Here is a 24,412-nt window from a genome sequence, read left to right as displayed (position 1 = left end):
TTTTCCAAATCACAGAAACACAATTTTTTATTTTTAAAAAAGGGAAAATTGACAAATTCAAAGAGAAAACCATAAAGAAAGAAAATCTTATCTCAATCAATAAAAAAAAAGTTACAGAAAACGTAGCAACTCTGGCACAGGAAGACACAAGGAGCCAAGTGGCTTTGCAAAATAACCAAATATCAAAACTTATTTCCTCTTAAAAAAACTGTACAAAATGAATTTTTGTATAAATAAGAAAACTGTTTACAAGCAGGGAGCAAGATGAGCCCGTCAGATTCTCAAGATGTCTGGGTTTCACACAAACTTGGTTCATACAGGACGGAGAAAGATGGTTTTATTATTTTGAATTGTACTTGTATTAAAATAATTGTCACCATAAAACAACATTTGTGAGTTTTAATAAAGTCAAATATAACTAAAACAGAATACAAATCATATTGTTATTCTGAAAAAATCAGGGACACTGTATCAACCAAATTATAATAAAATGGAACATTTAGAGAATGCTGATTGGGCAACATCAAACCTCCTGTTTTAGCAGCAAAACATTTTGAAGCTATGAAATAAGACATTAAATCTACATTTTATGGACAAAAGAGAATTTCCAAATCGGTATATAGACTAAAAAGAATATTTTTATGATTTTCAAATATTGTGTGTAGAGCACACGTTGATCTCAGTATTTCTACAGTTTAACTCTATAATTTTCATGATTCTTATGTATTTTCGAGCACCATGACTTTCTCTAATATTATCTCGAATAGAATTTTTTATTTAATTTAATTTAATTAAAAATTAAATTACTTAAAAATGTAACTGTAACAAGTGGTCATTTCATAGTTTCAAAATCCGGTATTTTGTATTAAAGTGATGGCTAATACATGAAATCTCATTTGTCTGAACATATAAACAACATCCATGACATTTCCTTCATGGGGCACTGAATGTGAAAACCTTGCAGGTCACTGTGTTATCTAGACAGGCTATAAATCATTAAAAAAAATGAAAACACACACAAAGAAACAAACAATAAAGTGAAAGAAAAAAAAAGAGACTATTTACAAAATGAGCTCTCGTGTCTGAAAACTGTCACCATCGTAAAATCTCTGGAGATCTTCTGTGTGTCGGCATGGGCCAATAAGGTCCATAATAAGTTCACATGCGCACCAAAACTCAGCTTAATCGACTCATGTCAAAAAACCCAGATAATTTACATGTACTTTACTATATGAGGGATCGAGTAGTCGCAAAGTTCTCACAAAACCTTCAACTTTGGTCTTAATGGAAAATTGTGTGCACGTCACTCCCCCCCCCCCCCTTATTGTGATGTTATCCCTGTCTGTCAGGAGCAGAACAAAGGGCTTTTCACCCAGAGCTACACGCAACGCATGACCGTCCACACATGAGAGCAGCTTAGGCCAAGGGCTCAAAGATGGTTGGGTACAACGTCTTTGGTTGCGGAAATAAACGACGCAGCGAGAAAAAAAGGTTGACGTGTGCAAAAAACGAGCTGAAAACCGAACCATCGCACCGCGAGCCTTAAGAAAGACGTCTTCACAATGTGTTTGTTGCTGGACCCAAACGTGGACGGTTGAAAAGCTCCTCGTAACCCCACAGCTACCTCGGGCCAACGTGACTAACTAACTCAATGGCATTCAAACAAGCTTGTTTCCATGTAGTATTTACAACGCGGTGTCACTCCTATGAGAGTTCAGGCAGTTCATCCAGAGGAGAAAATTAAGGCTTAGCTAAAACTTGTTTTTGCAGAATTTCGGGTCACTTCCTTCAGGCTGTTTCACTAAAGGCTGTAAGAATCGTCTTTAATGGCACTTCCATGGTCTAGTGAGCAGTCCTTTGTAAAAACCATTGTTTCTATTATCTACATATCTACAGTTGTTGATGCCTGCATGAATTACAGTTCGACATATTTGGATGCAGTGTGACATGAGCTACACTTGATAAACGCTAACATATCCAGGGCTTGTGGTCACAAAGCCTCTTTGAGCACCGGCGCTGACGCAGCATCAGTATGAATCTTTTGGATCAGCACTATGTGAAGTCTTTGATTGGTTCCACTCTCCGCTCTGAAAGGCGTTCTACGAACAGGCCCGACACAATGTGAGGACGCACACGACAAAAGGTTTGGAACGGAAATATGAGTGAAAACAAAAAGGAGAGAAATAGTGAAGTGCACAAGAAAACAGCATCAATCCCTACGCAGAGAAAAAAAAAACCCAGAATGTCTACTTTCTGTAAAAAGCTAAAGTCTACAGCTAAAATCTAATCTACTTCAAAAGATAAATTCATCAAAAAAAAGGCAAATTAGCTCAAACACATTTCAAGTGACAGACAAAAGGAAATCAGAAACGTTAAACTTTCTACAAACTAAAAATCACTGACAGAGAATCAAACTCAGGTGACAACAGCAGCATTGAAAAAGAGAACGACAGCTCCCTCCAAACGGATTATTCTCAGGGACAGTCTTCTGTTTGACGTCCCCCCCGTGGCTTTTTCTAAGCCTTTTCTTAATTTAGTAACTGCATTGATCTTTTTTTTACACATAATCGTTTAGTTCATCTAACTGCTCAGATCTGAAGAAAGTTCATTTCATCCCTTCAACACAGCACACATTTAATGATTCCTTAAGGATTGCCAAAGCAAAACCGCTTAAAACCACTTCTTTGGACAGGGAAGCAACTCCGAGTTTCATTCTAACAAAAGCAGGATGACTTTAAGTGTCTCTCAATGGTGCATACAGGACAGGAAGTGAATTGAAAGTCATCAAAGCTGCTTTTCACTGTGTCTTTATAGACTACTACAAAATAACATTTTCTTTGTATTAATATTGTTGTTGCAATGATCTAAAAATTATCTATTGAAATTAAAATATAAGTACAAATAATTGATTGTCTTTTGATTTCAGAAGTAGCTTTAAGCGGTTTGCCTCCGACACATCAGACCAGCAAGAGTTTTTTAGATTCTTGAATCTGTACAAAGGGATTCCTCCGCTGCTGCAAATAGAACGTCAACAACAGACATCAGGAAATAAAAATAAACATTTCCATATTTTACAAAAAATAAAAGACACATTGTGTTTCAACTCTTCTTTGAATCACCCTGAAAAGTTCAGAATGCTTTTTCTCTGTTAAAAATAATAATTTGTTAGATAACGTGCACCAAAAATAATGCTCCGCATCTTTCCTCCTCTCATAAGTTTTTTATTTTCTTTTTAACTTTTTGTTATGTTCCTTTTTTCAGATATCAAAATAGATCAAAGCTTCTGTGAAGAAGACTCCCATCTTTGGTTGATCGACTCTTGAGGATGTGAGCGGGAGAGTCCAATGACATAAGTGTTTTCTTAAAGAGCAAAGAAAAAATACAGACACACACACACACACACACACACGAACACACACACGTTCCTTTTGTTATCCATGTTCAAGTCTGGGTGCTGTTGGTGACGTATGGAGCACAGTTTAGCTGAACCCTGTTTGGTTGGATTCCTCTCGTGCCCTCTGCCCCGCCCTGCTGGGAGCTGCAAAACACACACACACACACACACACACACATGTCCGCACTGAATCATCCACACGTAATGTTGCTTTTAGACACACACACACAAACGGCATACCAATCTCGAAACAACCACAGGATGGATAGATGACCTTTGTTCAGGCTTTTTGAATAATTGCGCATTTTATGTGTGATCACACACCGATCCATGTTGTCCTATCTTAATGTCCCCTTGCAGTTTATATGCTCATATACATTTGGGACATTAAAAAAGGACATCTGTCCCACCTTAGCTTCACTTGGTGTGTTGGTACGAGTAGTTTGTGTGTTCCGCAGGAGTCTCCATAGCAACCTGTTGCTGTTGACCACCATTCTCCTAAAAATAAAAAAAGGACATTACAAAAATACTTTGTGTCAATAAAAAATATTTTCATTCATGGTCTAAGAACAAGAACGCCTGTATTTCCCCTCCCCCACTGTTTCAAAGACGTTACGTTGAGTGGACGAACACAAAGTGCAACATCCAGATCTCTCCAGACTCTTAAATAAAATCCTGTGCATACTGCAGGACGTATTTTAAACACGTAATCTTAAACACGTTCCTTTGATGAGACTGACCCGGTTGTACCTTGTCACCCTTCACTCTTTCCTCCACTCCACTCTCTCTTGATCCGTCCCACTTGGTCTCATCCGTCCAATCACAGCCAGACTTTCTGGCTCACAGTAGTGCCCTTTTTTCATTCATAAACCGGCCCTTTTTTCCCCTTTCACGGTCTTGCTCGTCCTGTAGGCTCCCACCACTATGACAGAGATCCACCTTCCAACAAATGAGTCAGAGCTCCCTGCAGGATCACCCCCCCCCCCCCTGCAGATCTCTCATTCAGGAACCTGCCTCAGAACTGGAGACCACAGACTGTGGATGATGTATTTAAATATCTACCGACTGAGAAAATATATATTTGAAAATTCTGTCCAAAGGTTGACTCTTCCTCATACTAAGTTTGCTGTTAAATTAGAACATAAAATAGTTTTACACCACATCGCTTTCTGGCATCTGAAAAAATAAAAGGTATAATCTTTGTTGCAGTATTTATTTTTTACTACCGGAATCATCAAAGCCAATATTTCGGCGTCTACGTGTCATAAAATACCGCACACACACCTCCAGGGCAAATGGGCACCGTCCAGCTCAGTAAATCAGTCAGTTAGCAGATTGAAGAGTCACCTCCCCTTCTTATGTGCCTTAAATTACATACCAATAAAACCTGCCATGCTAAAAGCATTTTTTAAAGCAAATCTGAGTAAATACGATTTACTCTTCACAGAAATACAGAATATAAGCATCTGAGGTTGAGGCTTCTTACCTCTACTGGGACACTGGAGGGAGGCACTGGGGTGTACTGGGGGATGTAGGTCCCCTGCATAGTTGTGTTGGCCGGAATATACTGTAGGGAAAGCAGAGAGGAAGACACATGGTGTGTAGTATTTGACATGGTTACAATTTTATTTCTTGCGGTGTGTGTGTGTTTGTTAGATTGGTACTGACTGTGCCCGTGCTGCCCATGGACAGGTGACTTAGCTGCTGGGCAAGAGGTCCCATCATGGACGTGGGCTGAATGGACATGGCGTGCTCCATTGTCGGGGTAAGAACTGTACCCTGTGGATGCATAAAAATACAGATGGAATAGGTTTAAAATTCAGGGTTAGGGTTAAATCACAGGTGAGCAGAACATTTTCTAATTGATGAACTCAAAAGTACAAGGGGTGGCTAACTGGATGTACGAGGGGAGGGCAAGGTGGTGAAGGAGGTTTACTCACAGCTGGCTGCATGAGGTATGACTGATGGTGCATCCAGGACGGGCTGTGTACCTAAAGATCAGGAAACATGTCATCAAACCCTTGTACTGAGTTGCTGTTGCTTGCACAGTTCCATCAGAGCCCCTATTATGCAAGTTTGAAAAGAGAGAACCTGAAGAATTGTTATCAGGATACGGTCCTCCCTCACTGTCTGTTCCTTTCCGTGACGAAGTTTCGGCATTACGGCTAGATTTTAAAAGTCACACTTTAAATTAAGAACACAATGGAAAGACCAACCTGGTAGGATGAGACAGGAGAATGCATGTAGGGTGAGAGAGAGGTCTGGGCGATCATTCGGTTGGGAGCCAGACTGTAGGGTGAGGGGTAGAAGCTGCCCAACCCACGGACCAAAGAGAGGAAAGCAAACTTGAAGACAGCCGCACCATGTCGACTAAGCGTTTCTCCAAATACATGAACAACGTTTGCTGAGTTCCTGCACTGGCCAGCAGAGGGCGGCAGCGTAATACATTTTGAGCACAACTCTTGTTTGACTGGAGGGCTGGGACTGTTTTCTGTCAGACCGTGCACACCACTCACCCATTTTGTAAGGCTGCGGGGTCATACGCTAGCGTCATTCCTCCCTGGGAAAACAATAAACAATGCACAGGATTGAGGGACGGTGAGCTGGCGCAACCAACCGGTGCAGCCTGTGGTCCAGCAGAGGCTAAAGTCTCCGCCTTACCGCATCGCCGTCTCTTGCCCACGGCCTTCCATTGTGGAGGTATTTCCCCTGGTTCTGCCTCTTCTTCTGGCCTCCATCTGCAAACTTACATAATAAGGGCTCTGGGGGTACTGTGGAAGCAACAGATCAAACAGGAGAGTGAGTGCAAGGGTCACAACGGGGAACAAAAACCCTGAGCTCTGGCACCGACAACAACAATATCCGGTCCCTTTTTATACCAAACAAAGATTCCACGCACCAGGCACTCCCGGCGGAGTCTTGATGAATTTGCCGTTGAAATGCTGAATTATGGCCTCGCACTTCTCTGTGGACTCCATTCTGAAATACAGTCAAACGTCCAAATGAACCGTGCTTGTGGAGCACTTTTCATATTGGGATTGGACAGAGGCTACGCGTGGTTCACCGCATGGTGCCTGACCTGGCAAAGCCCACCCCGCGGCTGGTCCCGTTAGCATCTCGCAGGATGCGTGTGGAAATGACCTGTCCAAAGGACTTGAGCATGCTCTCCAGCTCTTGTTCATCCATGGACACCGGCAGGTTGGAGATGTACAGGTTGGTGGGGTCCTGCTCCTGTTGCTGTGCAGGAAGCGGGACATGAAACCATCAGTGCAGCTCATTTTTGGACTCAGGTGAAGGAATTGTGTTGTTTTGAATCAGGTACAGCTGTCTGATTTATTAAAATATACACACATACATATACTGACACACAGAGATATTATTATTTATCTGCAAAGATTAAGTCCGCTATTTGGGAGGAATGTTGCCTTATGAAGAGATCTGCATAGCAGCAAGTAACGAGATAATCCAGAGTCTCATTTTGTCCCGCTGGCTTGAAAGCTAATCCTTTCGTGACTGTGCAGAAGCAGGCAGGAAGTCAGCCATGAAGTTCAGAGAGCAACAGGAGCCTGGCAACCAGGAGAAAAGAGGCTGGGCTACAAAGAGGGGAAGGGAAAACAGAGTGGAGGAAGAGGATAAGGGAGAGGAATGAGGAGCTTAAGATGCTGATATTTTCTACTGAAAGGGGGGAGCTGACAAGTCGAGGGAGCCCTGACTCGTTTGGGTAATGAACGAGAGGAGGATGACAGAAACGAGGATAACTGAGTGCCTGCTCACAAACAGGCTTTTCTCTTCCATCAAAACATCTTTCCTTGCTATCATTTTCCCTTTTGTCCCTTCTTCCTAACACTCATTGCTATCCGATAGCTTTGCAAACCAGTTTGTCACCAGTGCATGAAATCAACTGTGAGGGGGAAGTCAAAGCGCTTTCATAAATGAAGATGTGCCTTAATGAGCAGCCTATTGTCTCAGCCGTGGGCCGCCCCGCAAAGACATCGTCTGTGATTGGGTGCGGCCACAGGTCCATTATGTAACACAGTGGCACGGTGCAGGAGGTCATGAGCCATATGAGACAAATGGAGTTAACGGCTGCTTCACATAGGAAAAGTGCTTTCATCCTTGTACTTTGCGTGGACCTCAGCCGGCACACACGACCTCTCATTTGAATGGGATTTCCTGAGGTGTCATTGTTCTATGTTTCCATGCCCAGCACTAGGTGAGCCATGTGTGTTGAGGTGTGTCTCTGTGTACTTCCCTGCCTGCGTGTCGGGGCTGACGTCCCAGTTTGAACAGGGAGGTGGGGTGAAATAAGAAGGGATCTATTTTTAACACCGCCAAGGCTCTCCTACCCCGTGTGCACTCCTCTGAGGCCGCAGCCTCAGGGCCGAGTTGGCACTTTCGGGGACTGAGCGTACTCTGGGGACGGCCAGTGCGAGGTGTGGCTGATTCTGTTTGTGAACAACACTCTTCTGCAGCCATGGTGAAGGTGCCAACAGGACTAGCTAAGTAGCTAAGCACTCGAGAGCCTGATATACAGCTAATTTTAGACTAATTCTTGTTTCTCTCTGGACTGAAGTCACCCCCTGACCCCTGCAGACAGCTGACTCGTCCCCAGAACATTGTATTAAACAAGCACAACTCTCAAGCAACTGGCACTATTTAGGTTTTAATAGTGGTCATCCACACCTCTGACTGAGCCCGTGTGGTCCGGGTGAGTCACGCCTTGGTGTCCAGTTGCACTTGGCGGGTATTGAGATACGTAGGATTGTGTGGCGCTCTTACAGAGGAGGACCAGGGGACTTAGACTCCAGGTTGAGTTGCACTGGACCGGCTCAGGTCAGCTGGCAGAGTGGATCTGTTACAGTTTTCCGGCGCTGGGCTTGGGGAGACCCTGGTGTTACATTGCACTGGGGCTGTTTGGGTGCAAGACATGGAGAGGTGGGGAGCGGGGGCGCGTGGGGGCAGAGACTCTTGTGTTGGAGTGTATTAAGTGCTGGAGTCAGCCCCGGGCCTCGGCCCAGACGATGGACAATGCCGGCCCATTGTGCCTGTCCCATTGACAGTGGGTGTAGTGGCACCCTCCCCTGGGTTCCCTCAATGGGGAGCCTGAGAGCCGGAGGGATCAGCTTAATGGGCCGACAAGAGTTGCTTTGACTGCAGACACTTGGACAAAGACCTCAGAACAAGCGGCACAACGGGAGCAGGTTAGCGACATGCACAGGGACGAAGGTGTGAGGGAAGGTGGTGAGGAGGGCGATGGAGAAAGAGGAGACAAAGTGAGGAATGAAAGGGAACTGAAAAAGGGGTGGGGGGCGGGGCATTTTGCTTTTAACAAATGTGGTCTGCATCAAGCACTTTCCTCCCATTGGCTGTTAATAAGTCGCAGTGGTCCGCACAAGGAACACACGCCTCCCTGTGAAGAGTTAATCTCGTGTCCTTGCCAACGGGACACCCGCTGCCAATCAGGCCACTGCAGGTTGACTTTTACGTGACAGAGAGGAAGTGTGCTCAGGGAGAAAGGGACTATGACTCTCCGTGGTCAAATATTAGCATGTGGCTCTTTGGAAATCAATGCAGTCAATGCAAATGCCCCGACAGTTTGAACCCGAAGGCTATTGGGGAATCTGGGAGTAAATCAAGCACCACAGAGCTGGTTCATTCTTACTTTGGCCATCTGAGCCTGGACCCCACTGGACTTCAGAGCTGTAACAGCTTTCTGTGCTGCTGCTGGACTGTCAAAGTCCACGAAGCCATATCCTGTAAAATAGACACAAACACATTAAAAACAGCCGCGGTGTTGTTATTTTTATCTCATCAGAAAGAAAGTGCATTATTCAAAAAGTTGAAATACTTCTTTAATAACCTCACATCCCGATACCAGCAGGGTAAATGAAGAAAAGTAATGAAAAATCACAATCTCTCCATAAAACGTATAGTAAATACTTAGAAGAACAGTTTAGCTCACCTTTACATTTGTTGGTGGTCTTATCCAGGATTGCCTTGGTAGACACGATCTTGCCATACCTGCAGAGACAGAGCCAGACAGGAAACACTCAGTGACGGCTGAGGTTACTGTAGGGCAGCTAGAGGAATCTGCTCCTCTCTCTGCATAACCCAGAGAACACTCCTACAGGTGTAAACACGAATTCCTTCGTGCGATCAATCATGTCCTTTTGATCTCGAATGTCACAGAAATCTTAGTCTGCCTCCACCCTACTCTTAGCCTGGTGTCGGCGAAGGGATGCACACCAACCCTCCTCCCTGGCGTTGTTTTCGACAGACGGCAGACAGCACCCCAGGGCTCAAAAGTATTTGGCCCGAGCCTGTGTTTACACCCAAACAAACGCCTCTCTGCCAGTCAGCTCAGCTCTCGGGTATTGGGCCTCAAAACAGAGCTTTAAAGAGTTGTGACTAGCAGTGTCTGACTAGAAATATTGACTTTCAATAAAACGGATCCATTTAGCATGCAGGGATACAGTAACCCGCTGTCATAACCGGATTATTCTGGTACGCGGTTGTCAACAGAAAAAACATGACAAAAGCCAACAGTAAAAGACGAGGACAATTTAAAGCATTGAGGCGGAAGCATTGTGTTTAATATGTGGAGTCTAATAGAAGGCAGTGCATCAGCCCTATGGGCCGGACCTCGTCTGGTGGATTTGGCCTGTGAGTTGCTCTTTTTTCGGAGCGACATGGCGTCTGGGCGGAATGCGCACTGTAACCTGATGCTTCACCCATCCGTTTGCCTCCCCCTGCTCCCCCCCCCACATCCCGCTCCCTCGCTCTTGAGTTTTTCCATCCTCACATTGCAGCGCAGCGCTGGGTCCTACACACCGGCCAAGTTTCAGCGCACATCTGCCCAGATGACTCAGGCCTGACTGGACGGTCCCGGTAGAAACCTGTGTCACGACTGACTCCAAAGTCTACTACTACGTTTAGAGTTTACCACCGACATATATCCAAGCTTCATGTTATCTAACCCATTCTTTTGATCATGTCTCTGAGTTTCTAAAATTCAAATGTAGAAATATGCATACAAAATGTACTGTTCATTAACCATATTAAAATACTTTCCTTTCAAATATGATTAGGCATATAATATGTGAAGCTGACTTGCAGAACACTGGTTTTGCTATTAGTGCATTTGAGGAATCTTTTCACTTGTGTTGGGCCTCAGAAAGCACCGATTTAAAGGTTTTGAATGGTTCACACAGAGACACTGTGAGCAATCCACTTAATGTACGTTGATGGTAAAGAAATAAAAAACAAGGAAACACCTCTTCGCATGTCTTCTTCTGCCCCCGTTAATACGCTTTTCAATGTCAAATTAAGTAAAAATGCAAAATATATCTTCAGTAAAATTGCAAAGCACAAACAATGACAATTTGTCATTGTTACCATGTTTTTTTTCTTCTTTTGTCTGACCTTGATTTTTTGCAATCTAAGCTCTTACCTTCACACTGAAAACACTGGTCATATTAATACTTTTGGCAGATTGGAAGCAAAGAAAAACAGAAGCTGTGTTTCATCACCCAGGAGGAAAAACATGAAAAAGGTCTGATGGCAGCGACTATGTGACCTCAGTCCCTGTGCAGCAGAACAGCAGCCCACCACCACACTGCGGGCCGCAGCGCTGACCCGTATCCCTCAGAGGAAGCCTCCCCACCCACCCTTAAAACCTCCGTCCTCTCTCCTCCCCGCTCTCAACCACACAATGACTTCTCTGTCGGCCCCCTGCTTCTACTCCCAAATGGCTGAGAGGGTCCCATAGTTCAGATGGTCTTTTCATTGTTCCAGCTTCGGCGATGTGTGCGTACACTCAGATATTAACAGGATTATCAGAGCCGTTTATATTTGCTCTGTGGATTTGACGTTTGTGTGTGTGTCGGAGGGGCCACCCTTAGAAAATGGCAAAACAGACGGGGAGAAGGGCTGTGGTGTTCGTCCCGTGAGCCACGACCAGTCCTTCAGAGAGGCGTGCGGTCGCTGTGAATGACCCGTGGAAACGGCCGATGTATGGCTAATGCTCACAAATCCCTTCCGTGACCTGCGGCGGGTGAAACCAGTTTGTCTGCTTTATTACCGGGTTAAACCTGTGTGTGTGTGTGTGTGTGTGTGTGTGTGTGTGTGTTCTCATAAGACCAACTGTACATCTGCGAGGTTAGATCAGGACATGAGGAGGCTTCACGGCGTACCCTTCTCTGGCCCCTTCCCTCCTTCTCTAGGCCGTCTTGTCCTTTTCTCCACTTGCTGCATTCGTTTCCTCTTTCCTCTAATTCCCTCTAAGGGTCTACCATTTTATTTGTCAATTTCTATTGTTTCTCGGGACTGATTAAATCAAACTGACTTCAGTTCTGGTACGTCTGCATCCTTTTTAAGAAAACCCTTTTTCCCTTCTTACCGCAAAGAAATTATGTCTTTAAACAATTTAATTTATTCGTCAGATGAGTCGCATGCTCTGAACAGCACAGACATCTGCTCACTAGAGCCCAAGTTTATATACGACTCTACAATTTAGCGTCAAAGATTAGGAAAAACCGTTCCACTTGAGGATGACCAAAAAGAAGCAATAATAGAATAATAAGGGATCATTTACAGTAGAGTACCTTTGTGGCTCAACCTGCAACACGCTGTGTAATGTTATTGAAACATTTCCATGTAACATTGCCTCCTTTACAATTTCAATCATTTTAATGTAAAATAACTCACGGTTGGCAGAGCTTGACCAGGTCTTGGTCTGTGGTTCCAGGATGGAGGCCGCGGATGTACAGGTTAGTTTTACTCAACTGTTCCCCTCCCCCACTGCTGTTGCTGCTACTATTGTTGTTGGGACTTGGGGGCGCCATCTGGTGGCCGGAGGACACATAGGTCTGCTGCAAAAGGAAACGAGCAGCATTAGTTTGAGTGTGCGTGAACATACGACAGAGGTCTTTGTGAAAATAATAATTCTTTAGCACCAACGTTTGAATAAACACAGAATTGGAAAAGCGTCTGTGCAGAAACGTGGAAAGTAGTCCTTCACGAGACAGAGGATTCTTTGGGAGCTGCAAAAAATAAGATCATACAGGACTCATGTCAACACTTAACAATAGTGCTTTCTGAGGGGAATGTGGGGCCTCTTGGTAGCCTACTCCATATCGGGAAAAGGGGCCTCTTCTGCCTTCCCTGCGTTGAGTAACTTATTTTTTACTTTTGGAACCACAAAGAAATCTTGCGGTGAGAACCGCAACGTTTCGTCACAGTGTGGTAATGCAGGATTAAATACAGAGACTGGATGTGAACAAGTTTGATACTATAGCTACTTCTGAAAATAGATATTTATACAAGAATTTGATCAAGATCAGATTTCAATCATCCTAAAGGCAGAATTCCAAAGTTCAAGCCTTCTGCCATTTGCCTCTCAAACATTATCCACAGTTAAATGCTAACATGACCATGAGGGGCATGAAGGGACAACAGGGGTCGGTTCTGTCCATTGAACTAAAAAAAATGAGAATCCAGAGATAATTGTGACAAAAAGCCAACCAGGACTTTATTAATCTATATGAGCATTTGTTTAGTGTTGCTAATTTTCTGTTTATGTTATATGTGCTTCAGCGTTACACTGTATATGTGTTTCTTTTACTGTAAGTGTGTTTGTTCTGCCTGACGCATGCTGCAGCCTGTTATGTCTGCTCTGGTCTATTGTCGTATACTTTTCTTTTGCTGTGTATTGGTTTTGTCTTCGCTGCTACAGAATCATCTTGATTTTTGGTTTTGTAAGGACGTAGCACCAGTGAGCACATGAAAAGCTGTTGTGCAACGACTTCCCTCTTTGGTAAAATCAAAGAAAAACTTGTGCAACCATGCAGGGGAATATTTTTTTGATGGAATAAAAGTAAACGTATCTTTCCAGGATTAGATCTACTGGCTGAATTCCAAAAAGGACTGAGGCAATAAACAGCAACACTTGAGTGCAGATCAGGCTTGCCAGAACTGGCTAATATCTGTTGAAGTAGAGTTGAATCACATTATTCTAACAGTCAAATGGGTTCATGTGTGCTGCATATAAAGGAATGTGAATAAATATATCCGTATAGCCACGAGGGTGGAACGTCTCATCTGAGAGAACGATTGGACAGAAGAGGACAATGGGGGGGATTACAGGCGAGAGGAGAGGGTCACTGAGCAGATTGGTGGTGTTTGGAAAAAGCCCAGCAGGAAGTCAAGGTCACACCAGGACCACCAATGTGTACCAATCACCCTAATTAGACGCCAGCAGCCTCCAACAAAAGGCGCGTTGCTCTGAAGATAATCCCCTCTCGCTCTGCTGCTGAAGAAAACCAGAAAGGTTTGTGTATATAAAAGGACCAGTTGGATGGATGGAAACAACAAACATAAAAACCAAGCCTCTTTAGACAGTGAATTCAGCTGCATTATCTTGTACACATGTTTCTTTTATAATGTCATTTGTCCTGTGAATTTGAAAGATAAAGAAAACGCCATCTCTGTCAGGGCCAGTGGAGAAAAAAACACTGCACAGGCCTGCCAATAAGAGTTTATCTTGTCACACGATGAGGACATTTTTGAAAGACGCTAATTTGTGAATGAGAGCAGTAAGCAGATACCTGCAACCTCTTTCACACACTCTCTCTACCAGTGTGCCAAGTCCCAATCAAGCTCCAGACATGAGCACACCATCGCAACAGAACCCCTTGAATCACCAGGAGGCCGCCAGTGGTTGATTTATCTGCATGTCATGAGTCACAATATATCATTCATTTCCTTTACACTGCTTATGAAAATGAACATAGAATCCCCGGGATCAACTAGCTGGTCTAACAACGTGAAAGGGTCCTGCTGGGTTGGTATTAGGTAAGGCTATTTCTATGTCCTTATGCATGTTATTTGCATGTGAAAGTCCTATGCTAAAGCATACATTTTTATTTTGAATTAGGGAGTTAGTAGGTGCTGAGAGAACAGCATGAGCTACATGAGCTTGGACTACAGAGAGAGCTACAGCCCACAACCCAAAAGATATTACATTTGCAAATCCTTACATTAGATACAATTAGAAACAGGGATGTGTAGGCTTCTTTGCATAATAAATAACGTATGACTGATCTAATAAACCACTGATGATTGAAGCACTAATCCAATCCTTTGAGCCTATTTACCAGATGTGTGGATCATTAATCAAACGTTCACTAACTTCAGAAATCCCTTTTAAACATAAATCAAATTAATTCCATTAATTTTATATTCTAATGTCGTGTGATTAAGGACTTTTTAATATCAGTAGATGGTAAAAGTATTTTAATCAGGTATTTCATACCACTGCATGATTTTAAACTAGAACTTCAAGAGACAATATATCAGTTTTAATGTGTGTGTGTTATTTTTCTCCTCTGCTGAACCTAACAAAAGACTAAATACAATCTGAGTAGATATTTTTAGGACCAAACTTCAGATAAAAATCAGGAACACATCTATAAATAAAACTTCCTCTACTTTGATGTCAACGTACATCAACAATCTGAAGCTGCTAGAAAGACATTGTGTATTTCATCTCTCAACACATCAAAAGGAGCTTTTCAGGTTGTGTTAAGTTAAAATAAGATAAAGAGTAACTCATCCATATGACCACATTAAACGCCTGCTACTGCATCTCTGCACAAACCTCTTCCTCTTTTGCGTCCCCACCTCTGTTTCTATCTGCGTGCCCCCCTCTTCCAGTCGACCGCAGTTTGACCCACAGAATTCCATTGATTTCCTGGCTGTTTGTGGGGGGGGGGGGGGGGGGTCTGTTCGCCGTCCCGTGTCCTGGCTGCCTATCTTCTCCTCAGGCAGGAAAGAGCCATTGGCTGCCTGACCAGCTGACACCCTAATGCACAGATTTATAGCCTGGCTGAACGATGGCGCAGCTTCCGGCTTGTGTACAGTTACGGCGCTGGGCTGCCGCTTTGGGCCTGAGCGGGAATGTGAGAGCCGTGGGACAAATGCTTTGATGCTTCACAAACATTTTTTGGAGCGAAAAAAAAAGAATATTTCACTAATTGGCATTCTGTGGGAAAATAGTCTTTATGTCGAGGGTGAGGTGGGGACTGTGGTTGAGAGGTAAGCTGCAGGCATGGCAGCAGGCAGGAAATCCTCTGGTTCCTGATCTTATCACACAGCCATCTGAACAAGGAGCTCTGCATTCCAACCAGGTGACAGGGACACCCGACTCACGTCTAGACCCGCTCCCGAATCCTCCTTCCTTCCCTCTCCAACACTCCCATTTCCCCTTTGTCTTTTCCCAGGAACCTTTTAATCCTCAAACCGGCTGTCTCTTAATGTTTGTTGATCGCACGTCGATGCGCGTGCACAGCGCACGTGCACGCGTGCACAATGCTTTAAAAGCCGGGTCAGGTGGCCAAAGCCGAGGGAGCTGGGAAACGGATACCTGCAAACACTGTCCCTGTGCTCAGCTCGAGTTCTAACAGAATGTGCAGCACACGGAGTGTCTGGCATCGCTGCAGAACTTGGCATCGGATTTCTGACAGCTGCGCTTTCTCCAAGGACCGGGACGCTCTCTTTACCTGTTCACCTTGGCCCGGTGATCGCAGCTGGCCTGCACCGGCCAATCCGAGACATCTGACAAATTAAACAAAGAGATGGATAAACATGAAACTGGCAGAGGGCCAGAGGGATAAGGGGGGGAGTGGGGGGGGGGACTGTACAGGAGAGTTCACTCAGGACAGAGTCACTGCAGCAGAACAGCTGGTTTAATACACACAAATGAGTAGAAAGGGGCCCTGTAGACAGCAACTTGTGTTGTGTGTTTCCTGTTGTGAGTTGTTACAAGCATGTATACATGAGTTCAATGCCTGTTATCAACAGCAATTATCTTTGGCAAAAAGAAAAATGTGACTAAAGCATTTCGGACTGACCAATACTGGATATTTACTCCCCAGGACTACAAGTATATTATTAACAGGGGGTTTCAAAGTGTCATGACAAACATAATTAGTTATTTTTTTCATGAAGGCTAAATCCCGACTGGATAGCGTGAAACGTTTTTCATTATTGCCCAAGGTACATGCTGAATGGGACTTATCACAGCCCAATATCCTCTTGGCTGCAGTCTCTGTTGGACATAAGGGGGACGCTGTCTCTAACAGACCTCAGGCATCATTGACATTTCTGTTTTGCCTATTACTTATCGACCGACATTTCCTTAAGGTTTAAGATCTTACTTTTTAGGCTGTGTGTTGCTTATTTGCTGGGGATGTGATGTTAAATATTAAGTGCATTACATTTTCTTGCAATGTATTCAGGTTAAAACAAGCTAATTGAATGTTAATAAAAAAATGTAAATGGTGAGAACTTTTAAATACATCACACAGTAACTTAAGAAATAAATATTGTTCACTTCGACATTCATTAAAGTCTAGATTCTTCTAGAAAAAAATACAATTAAGTCTACCAAATTAATGTAGTAAGTGGGTTTGTTATCAAATGCAATTTAAATGTAGATTGCTTGTGTTTCTATGCTTTCAATGTTAGGAGATAAAAATGTTTTTTGTGAAGCATTTTTTAAAATTCACAAAGCGAGTTCCGAGTCCGGAAAGATGAGGATCAGAAGAAGTCATCAATACAGCAGGCACGTAACTTAATGTGACAGACAGAAACCCTAAACCTTCATTCTTGCAGTTGTTGGCATTCTTAAACGCACACCTTCAGACTGTAAAAGAAGATATGATTCGAAATAGAGGACAAAATAAAAATGGATCAAACGCTGCTGCCTCTGGTCGCTGGAAGCTCGGTGCCTGGAACCCTTTATTGATGCGCTTTGGTTACCACCACCTCTCTGAAGGCTAATTTTACCTAAATTATATAAATGCAACTAGCACAGGAGCATTATTAGCTATTTGCTTGCCAGAGATGGAGCTGTGATTTTTTTTTGTAAAAGTGTTGTAAAAGATTGTGAAATTTAAATTGTAAAATCACTGATTTGCAGGTACATGGTGGACTTCAATTCTGCTATTCTGCCATTTATAAATTGCCTTTTTAATGAAACCCTTTGATCTTAACCTCTTTACCGCTTCAGTTACTGTGTTTCTTTTAAATCTCTTCATTTCTGGTTTTTGTTGTGTTGAAGCATCAAGAGCTCAAATACCAGCAGTAAGCTGACATTGAAAAGGCCCACACAACCATGGGAACTGGAATGAATTACGATTTTAAAAAGCATGTGCGATACCTTGACAAGCGACAACCCTCTTGTTATTTTTTCATCCAGGAAGCTTTTAACGCAACCAGACCAAATTCGATTTTGTGGACATTCATTATATTTATTGGAGGGAGGAAATGAGAAGCTGAGTCTGGGGAGGAGCAGCAGGCGTTAAGCACAACAGAAACCAAACGCTGGTACACAAAGAGAGACTTTCTCACCTCATCGGCGGGTTTATTTTGTGTACTTGTGCAGCTAGGTATGGCAGAATGTGAGCAGGGGACGATAAGAACGAGGAGCTGGATGTGTGAGGAGGAAATGTTAGGAATCACAACACAGGAGCTTGACCTCGCTGTAAACCCTTGATCCAAAATAAAGAAGTATTAAAAGCACTGGAGGAGCACTTCCTTTTACATTCTCTATCTAATGCCCTTTCCCATGCTTCATTTGTCGCTCATAACATTTATGGTCAGGTTGTTCTTTCTAGTCCAAATTCACAAATGTCCTTCAAAGTGCATCGCAATGTTTACACCACACAACTACCTCTATGCATTTCCCTCTGTCAATACATTACATACATTTACTCTTTTTAAAGTACTGTAACATTTGACCTTTTGTTCATCGGATAAATTAAGGCCATGTTATTTTAAATATATTATTTTATGTATTACATTTTTATTATATTCAAAAAATATATACAAATATTTTTACATATATTTATATTTTGCAAATCATACCTTTTTTTTAATTCATGCAATTTGTAAAATAATAATGTAAAAACAATAAGCGATCCCAGGCTAAAGGCTAACAATTGTTTTCATTACTGACTCATCTGCAGATTATTTTCTGGAACCACGTTATGTTTTTAAGTTTGCTTGAAAATTACTGAAATGAATATAATATCTATTAATAATAATAATATTTGCAGAATGTTATTATTTAATCAAGTTGTATTATGGATGGATTATTCTCCCAAACAATTACGAAAAGAATTATGATAGTTATTGATGATTGGAATGAGGACATCTCATTTAAAGACACAGTCGATATCGAATGGTTACCTAGACAATGGCAACTTTATCTAAATTATATTATACACTAATAATCCTCATACGGAGGCTCAACCTCATGTAAAAAATTGAATGTAATTGAGTAAAAATGCAATGGGAGTTCATCAAACAAATTGCACATTTTGTATCTGTTTAAGTGAGTGCAGAACCATCAATTCAAACACATCTCCCCCCGACCGGCACTGGTGAGTGGTGTCGACATCAGATCTGTGAGGGATGAGCACGCCGGCGTTTCCCAAGATCACAGAAAGACAATACGTCCATATGCATTTCCCAAATGCCATTTAGAGTTCATGAGCTCACAGACTGCCAGATTGAGAAAAGCGGCCAGGGCAGAAGGACGTGGGGACGGCTCCTGGGAATCCAGGGGATGTGGAATCACAACATAATGCCGCCATGTAAAATGAAAGAGCTCGCATCATCACTTCTGAGCCACTGTGGTCCATGGAGAGAAGACACAAGGTGTCTCAGCCACTGAGGAAGCAGGATGGGGAGTATTTTCTTAAAGCAGAAAACTCATTTTGTCCGTGTAAATAGATAGTTATTTCATTTGTTTTCCTGCTCAGAACATCCTTCCCGCATATATTGGTTCACTAAAGTGTCAATGTCAACATGAGTGTAATTCTGGCAATGTGGTCACAATGAGATTTTTAAAAGGGGTGGGGCATATTCCGCTTTCACATGGGAAACGAGGGAGGGGGGGGGGGAGGCAAAAAAAAAGAGACAACTTCGCCAACTTACGCGGCGGCGGAGACAATGAAGAGCTGATTCAACACAAGTTACGTGTGTCCGGAGGAAAGGGGCAGAAATCGTTTCGTAACACGTGCCCCGCTCCCCGCTGAGACCCGCGCGACCACCGACGCGTCGTCACTCACCCATAAAGAAAAGTTGCTTTCCACCATTCACTTCTTTTTTTTTTTTTTGTTGAGTGAAGCAGAGCAGCATCGACATCCTTACCATAGTACACACGCACAAACAAACACAAAAATATATATATATATTTGTGAAAGACCTCCGGGCGTCCAACATGACACCCGCCGAGCGGCACGGAACGACCCATCCAAAGACGGACCGATGGAGCACGGCGGCCCCCCCACCCCCCTCCCTCCAGCCCGCTCCCCCCTCCCCGAATAAACTGTACTCTCACTCCGCCAAGTCCGAAGTTAAATACCGTCCGTTTGGCTTTTCAAGGACACTGCAGCTCACTGTCACAAGCCCTCGTCTTTTTTCTTTTTTTTCTTTTTTTTCTTTTTTTTTTTTTTTAATGTCGCGATAGACGCGGGCGCGTTGCCCTGCACGGCGAAAAAAAAAAATAATAATAAGAGGCGAAAAATGAGAGGCGATACCGAGAGCATTTACCTTTTTGCTGTTTCTGCTGTTATAGCCGTTGTAGGGGTTGATTCCTGCCCTTGGCGGTACGGAGAGCAGCATTTTTCCTCGGCGCTATGTCCGGAGCGGCGAGCACAGCCCAGGCTGCCAGCTGACGTCAGCAGCTGGGGGAGCGAGTGCCTGGAGTCCCGCTGCTCGACTGCGAGTGGTGCTGCTGCTGCGGGACAGGTGGAGCCCCCGCTGCTGCTGCTGCTGCTGCTGCTGCTGGGGCCCTTGGCTCGTTTTTAGGGGCCCTCCACACGGCAGCAGCAGAGGGAAGGGGAGGAGGGGAGATTGGTTCGACTCCACTGTTATTTGTCTCCCTGGGGGAGTAGGTGGATGGAGAGCTGAAAAGAACAAACTAACGCCCCGTGACTCTTTAGGGCGACATTCTTGTAAGGCCAGATTATACCGTGCTAATAGTTTATTTTTTGGTGGGAGGGGAGGGGGGGGGGGGGGGGGGGGGGTGGGGTTATGCATTCATTATTTATTTGTCTCTCTTTTAAGAAACGAGACATCATAAATCGACACAGCATAAACCCTGAGCTTCATGCAATACCGTAGGTGGTGTAATATTACATTGGGCTATACATTCACAAACTGATGGGTACTATTGACTATGCCAAGACTATAGGACATTTAAGTAGCTAAAAATCGATGCAGAAATGCTGGGCTCAGTGGGCATAAACATTTGAATGAAAGCGGATGTAAGGCCATTTGTGATGGAACATTCCAGACAATTTCATTGACATTGTTTTGGCTCTACACGCTGTAACCAGCGCCAGTCTATAATGACAAAAATGCTGATAACGGCATCACCTCTACCACCCTTTAACTCAACCACAACCCTTTTTGGGTGCATCAGCGCCTCTTTGCTTGTGCCTCACCCTGTGTGTGTTGTATTAAGTGATCGGCACCCTGGACTTTATTTTATGGCTGTTTGCTTCACAATCAATCTAACCCATATAAAACCATAACAAAGGCCATTCCATTGATGAATATATTCAAACATGAAATTTATTGGGGTACCTCCAAGGCAAAGAGGGATCGATCAGTATCCATTCTCTGCGTTCTATTGGATGTTTAAATAAAAAGGCACAATTAAGATTTACTAACAATAAAACATTGCCAATGACCAATGAGTGCCACGGTTTAAGTCAGAAAATATTCTGGACAGTCAGCATTTCCTTCATGTTGTCTTTAATCTGAAAGAAATGACATTTTAATCTTTCTTCTCGAGACGCCAACAAATTATTTAATACCAACAATAACATTTTAAAAACATTTTTCTTCCACCACAGTCTCTTCTGCTCCAGTCGTCTGCTCATCATTGCGAATAAACTGAAAGAAAACCAACCTGGAAAAGCACATGCAGCAGACTGAGATGGAGGAATGTTGGTAATGTGTGGACGATGCGTCTGGAGATTTCACCCACTTCTTGTTTGTGTTATCATGGTCGAATCGCTTGCAATGCATCACAGAGGGGAAGTTTGCATTATGAGGACAATGATAATAACAGGACTGAAAAAGCTTATATTTTTACTTTATCAAAAAGCGGCACTCCCTCAAATTATATTCTTGTTACTTGTACTATTTGTATTTATACAAATACAGTGATTTATTTGGGGTTTTAATCTGAATTATACAGTAGCTTGGACTTTGGAGTTTTCTCTGATGATCAAAATCTATCTATCTATCACATGGTTTGTGTTGTACATCTGACATAAACTGCTGATGATCCTCTTCCTTTCTATCATGCAGCCCATTATTTTATCCATTAACATTGTGTGATTAATTATGCAGCATCACACTGGTGCAAAGCAGCTTCACACAAGTGAAGTGAAAGCTCTTGAGGTGAAGTCAGAGGCAACCATCAGCCAAGCCAACCTCAAACATCTGCAGGATGCAGTGGTGTGGACTGCGCTCATTGGGTGAAGCAGTTGGTTCAGCACATGTGGTGCCCGCACTAATTGTGACCTGTAGTTTCATCTGAAGGTCACAGACGAAAGTTGTTAAACCGCAGACACACTCACTCACACACACACACACACAGACACTACGGGTGGTGTGAACATTTGCCATCGGAGTGTGAATGAGACGTGTCCTTAAATCACCTTTCAAATCTCATCCTCGTCAGTGACTCTGGCTTCTTATCCACCTCTTCTGCATTATAAATAGCAATTGGCTGGGAGATTTTTCCCAATGATGCTGAAACCTGATGCTTAAACTGCAGAGGCCTTAGGCAGTACTCTATAAAGCTATGGCTATAATTCCACTACAAAGCACCTTGGGGGAGCCTGAATTATGTGACTGAAAGTCCTGTACCATTTCAATGCCACGGACTCCTCACTATGAATAGTATTAAATATAATCTTTTGGGATGTATGCCAAAACCGCAGAAAGAAAAGGCGTGAATCATACTTGTACTAATACTAGTGGGCAGCCTTAACTTCCTCTCAGAATCTCTGTTCCTGTTATTCAGATGAGCAAATGTACCGGGATAACTTTGCCAAGCCTCAGAACTTAGGTTTGCCTTCAGCTCATCGAAACAAGCATGTGAAGAACAAATCCTGTTAGATGTCCGCAAAGGAACAGTGATACTTGTTATCCTCGGTTGATATTTAAATAAATGCAAGTTATAACTGAAGATCCAAAATTGGGAAACGTTGTCTTCTTGTTGCGGAATTAGCCAAATGTATATATGCCTAGACGCTGTCAAAAAAAAGTAAGCACATGCTCCTCCTTTTTCCAAAGTCTACTCCGCTAGCTGTGAACACTACTTTCCCTCTGTGTGGACCGAGAAATGGCAAACACCAGTGTGTGAGCCGTATTCCTGTGAATTAGCAGTGTAAGCACCTTACGTTGCTCTCTGTGTCACTCAGTCCGGCGGTTCCTCCGTCTACATTTATGAACACACCAGTGACATTGTTAAACCCAGCAGAATCTCAGTCGGGCACAACCAGCCGCTTTGACGACATGAATATTGTTTGGACGTCAACAAGCTGGTTGCTAGGTAACGCAGCCCCCTCCATCCCCAAGTGTTCCGGCCTGTGAATCCACACTTATTGCCTCTGGGGTAGCTACGGAGTGTGTGTGTGTGTGTGTGTGTGTGTGTGAGATCACTCTTTCTTATGCAATCTTTTCTTCACACATTTCACTAACCAGCGTCTGTATGTATTGGGTGTGGGATATTGGGGTGGGGGGGATTGGGTGTGACCATGTTAATGATTTGTGAGTATTGGGAATACAATAGTTGGCACATTTCTTTTAGTTTCATTCATCACACCATTCATGTGGGTGTACATTAACATTCAAGTGTTTCAAAAGGCAGGTCGAAAGTCATTCTAAGAAAAAACACAGCCTCCCTTTTATTTTTTTGTTATCTTAAAATAATTCATAAAACCTAGAGGGTATGACTGTCTACCATAATGAGAAACTTTAGCCTAAAATACAAGAAAACCGCCACCACAAATTATCTAAGGACAACAGCACATGTTGAGCAATAACTACCCTTCGCCTTCTGTAGCAACGCCCCCAACCACACACACACACACACACACACACAGACAACAGCTTCAATGCCGTGGGGGTGAGCCTCTGTCATCAAAGTGGGCTGTTGTTTGGGAGGAAGGCGAGCCTGTGTGAGGAGGAAGGAGAATTATGAATGGCCCGGAAGGGTTCAGAGTTCAGTTCATGTGTGAGGGAGGGTCTCGGTCATTGAGACCGTCGCCGTGGGGTTCAAGGTCGGCCCAGCTAGCCGAGGGGGGAGGACGGCAAACAGTGTTCGAACACGACAGGGAAATGTTCAGATTCTAATTGGAAGTTGTGTGAGTAACCGCACCGCATACTGGTTAAAGTGAAAATAAAAGGGAATACTCAAACTCAGAATGTTGGACTTCATCACGAGCAATATATGTGTATAAATATATATATATATAGTTTATGTATGTATACATATATGGACACAAGTTAAACAGACGATACATTTATATCATCATTAGACATAACCATAATACTTACTTCATAATAAACAACAATAGTTTAGTACTTGCTAACTGGTAATTGTCAGAAATAATGACGCATATTTTTTCCAATGTAACAAACATACATGTCAAATACTACATAACGATCTCACAAAAAGTAGCTAAAAGGTTAGTTAGTTGCAGTTTTCAACATGTTTAATATGTTTTTTTCTCATAACAAACTGCGCATGCTTAATTGTATTTTAGCTCAACAGGGATTCAGTGGGATATTTCAGCACGAATCATCATCACATCTAACTGTATAACTATGCATGTTCTACAACACACAGACACACAGATGAATGTACAGTATGTGCTTCCTTCACGCGGTGAAAGCTGCTTCACACGTCTGCTGAACAGACCACACACA

At 43.2% G+C, this 24,412-nt stretch overlaps 1 protein-coding gene across 2 annotated transcripts; it reads right to left on the bottom strand.

Annotated features, from left to right (window-relative positions):
- LOC119229907 (RNA-binding motif, single-stranded-interacting protein 2-like) lies at nt 1-20,233 on the bottom strand. 2 transcript variants are annotated; one of them, XM_037490724.2, is made up of 14 exons: nt 20,012-20,233; nt 12,101-12,264; nt 9,357-9,415; nt 9,057-9,148; nt 6,474-6,631; nt 6,294-6,373; nt 6,056-6,165; nt 5,911-5,954; nt 5,611-5,704; nt 5,335-5,385; nt 5,063-5,173; nt 4,881-4,961; nt 3,805-3,892; nt 1-3,580 (listed from the first exon to the last, which is right to left on the bottom strand). In XM_037490724.2, the coding sequence occupies exons 1-13, from the start codon at nt 20,081-20,083 to the stop codon at nt 3,812-3,814; spliced, it is 1,197 nt and encodes a 398-aa protein (XP_037346621.1). In that variant the 5' UTR covers nt 20,084-20,233; the 3' UTR covers nt 1-3,580; nt 3,805-3,811. The 2 variants fall into 2 exon arrangements, with proteins under 2 accessions (XP_037346621.1, XP_037346620.1); XM_037490723.2 differs by having other exon boundaries at nt 1-3,538.
- Between the last annotated feature and the right edge of the window lie 4,179 nt (nt 20,234-24,412).

Source organism: Pungitius pungitius, chromosome 8 (genome assembly GCF_949316345.1).
Source record: "Pungitius pungitius chromosome 8, fPunPun2.1, whole genome shotgun sequence".
Taxonomy (NCBI): domain Eukaryota; kingdom Metazoa; phylum Chordata; class Actinopteri; order Perciformes; family Gasterosteidae; genus Pungitius; species Pungitius pungitius.
This window is presented reverse-complemented; position numbering and strand designations above follow the sequence as displayed.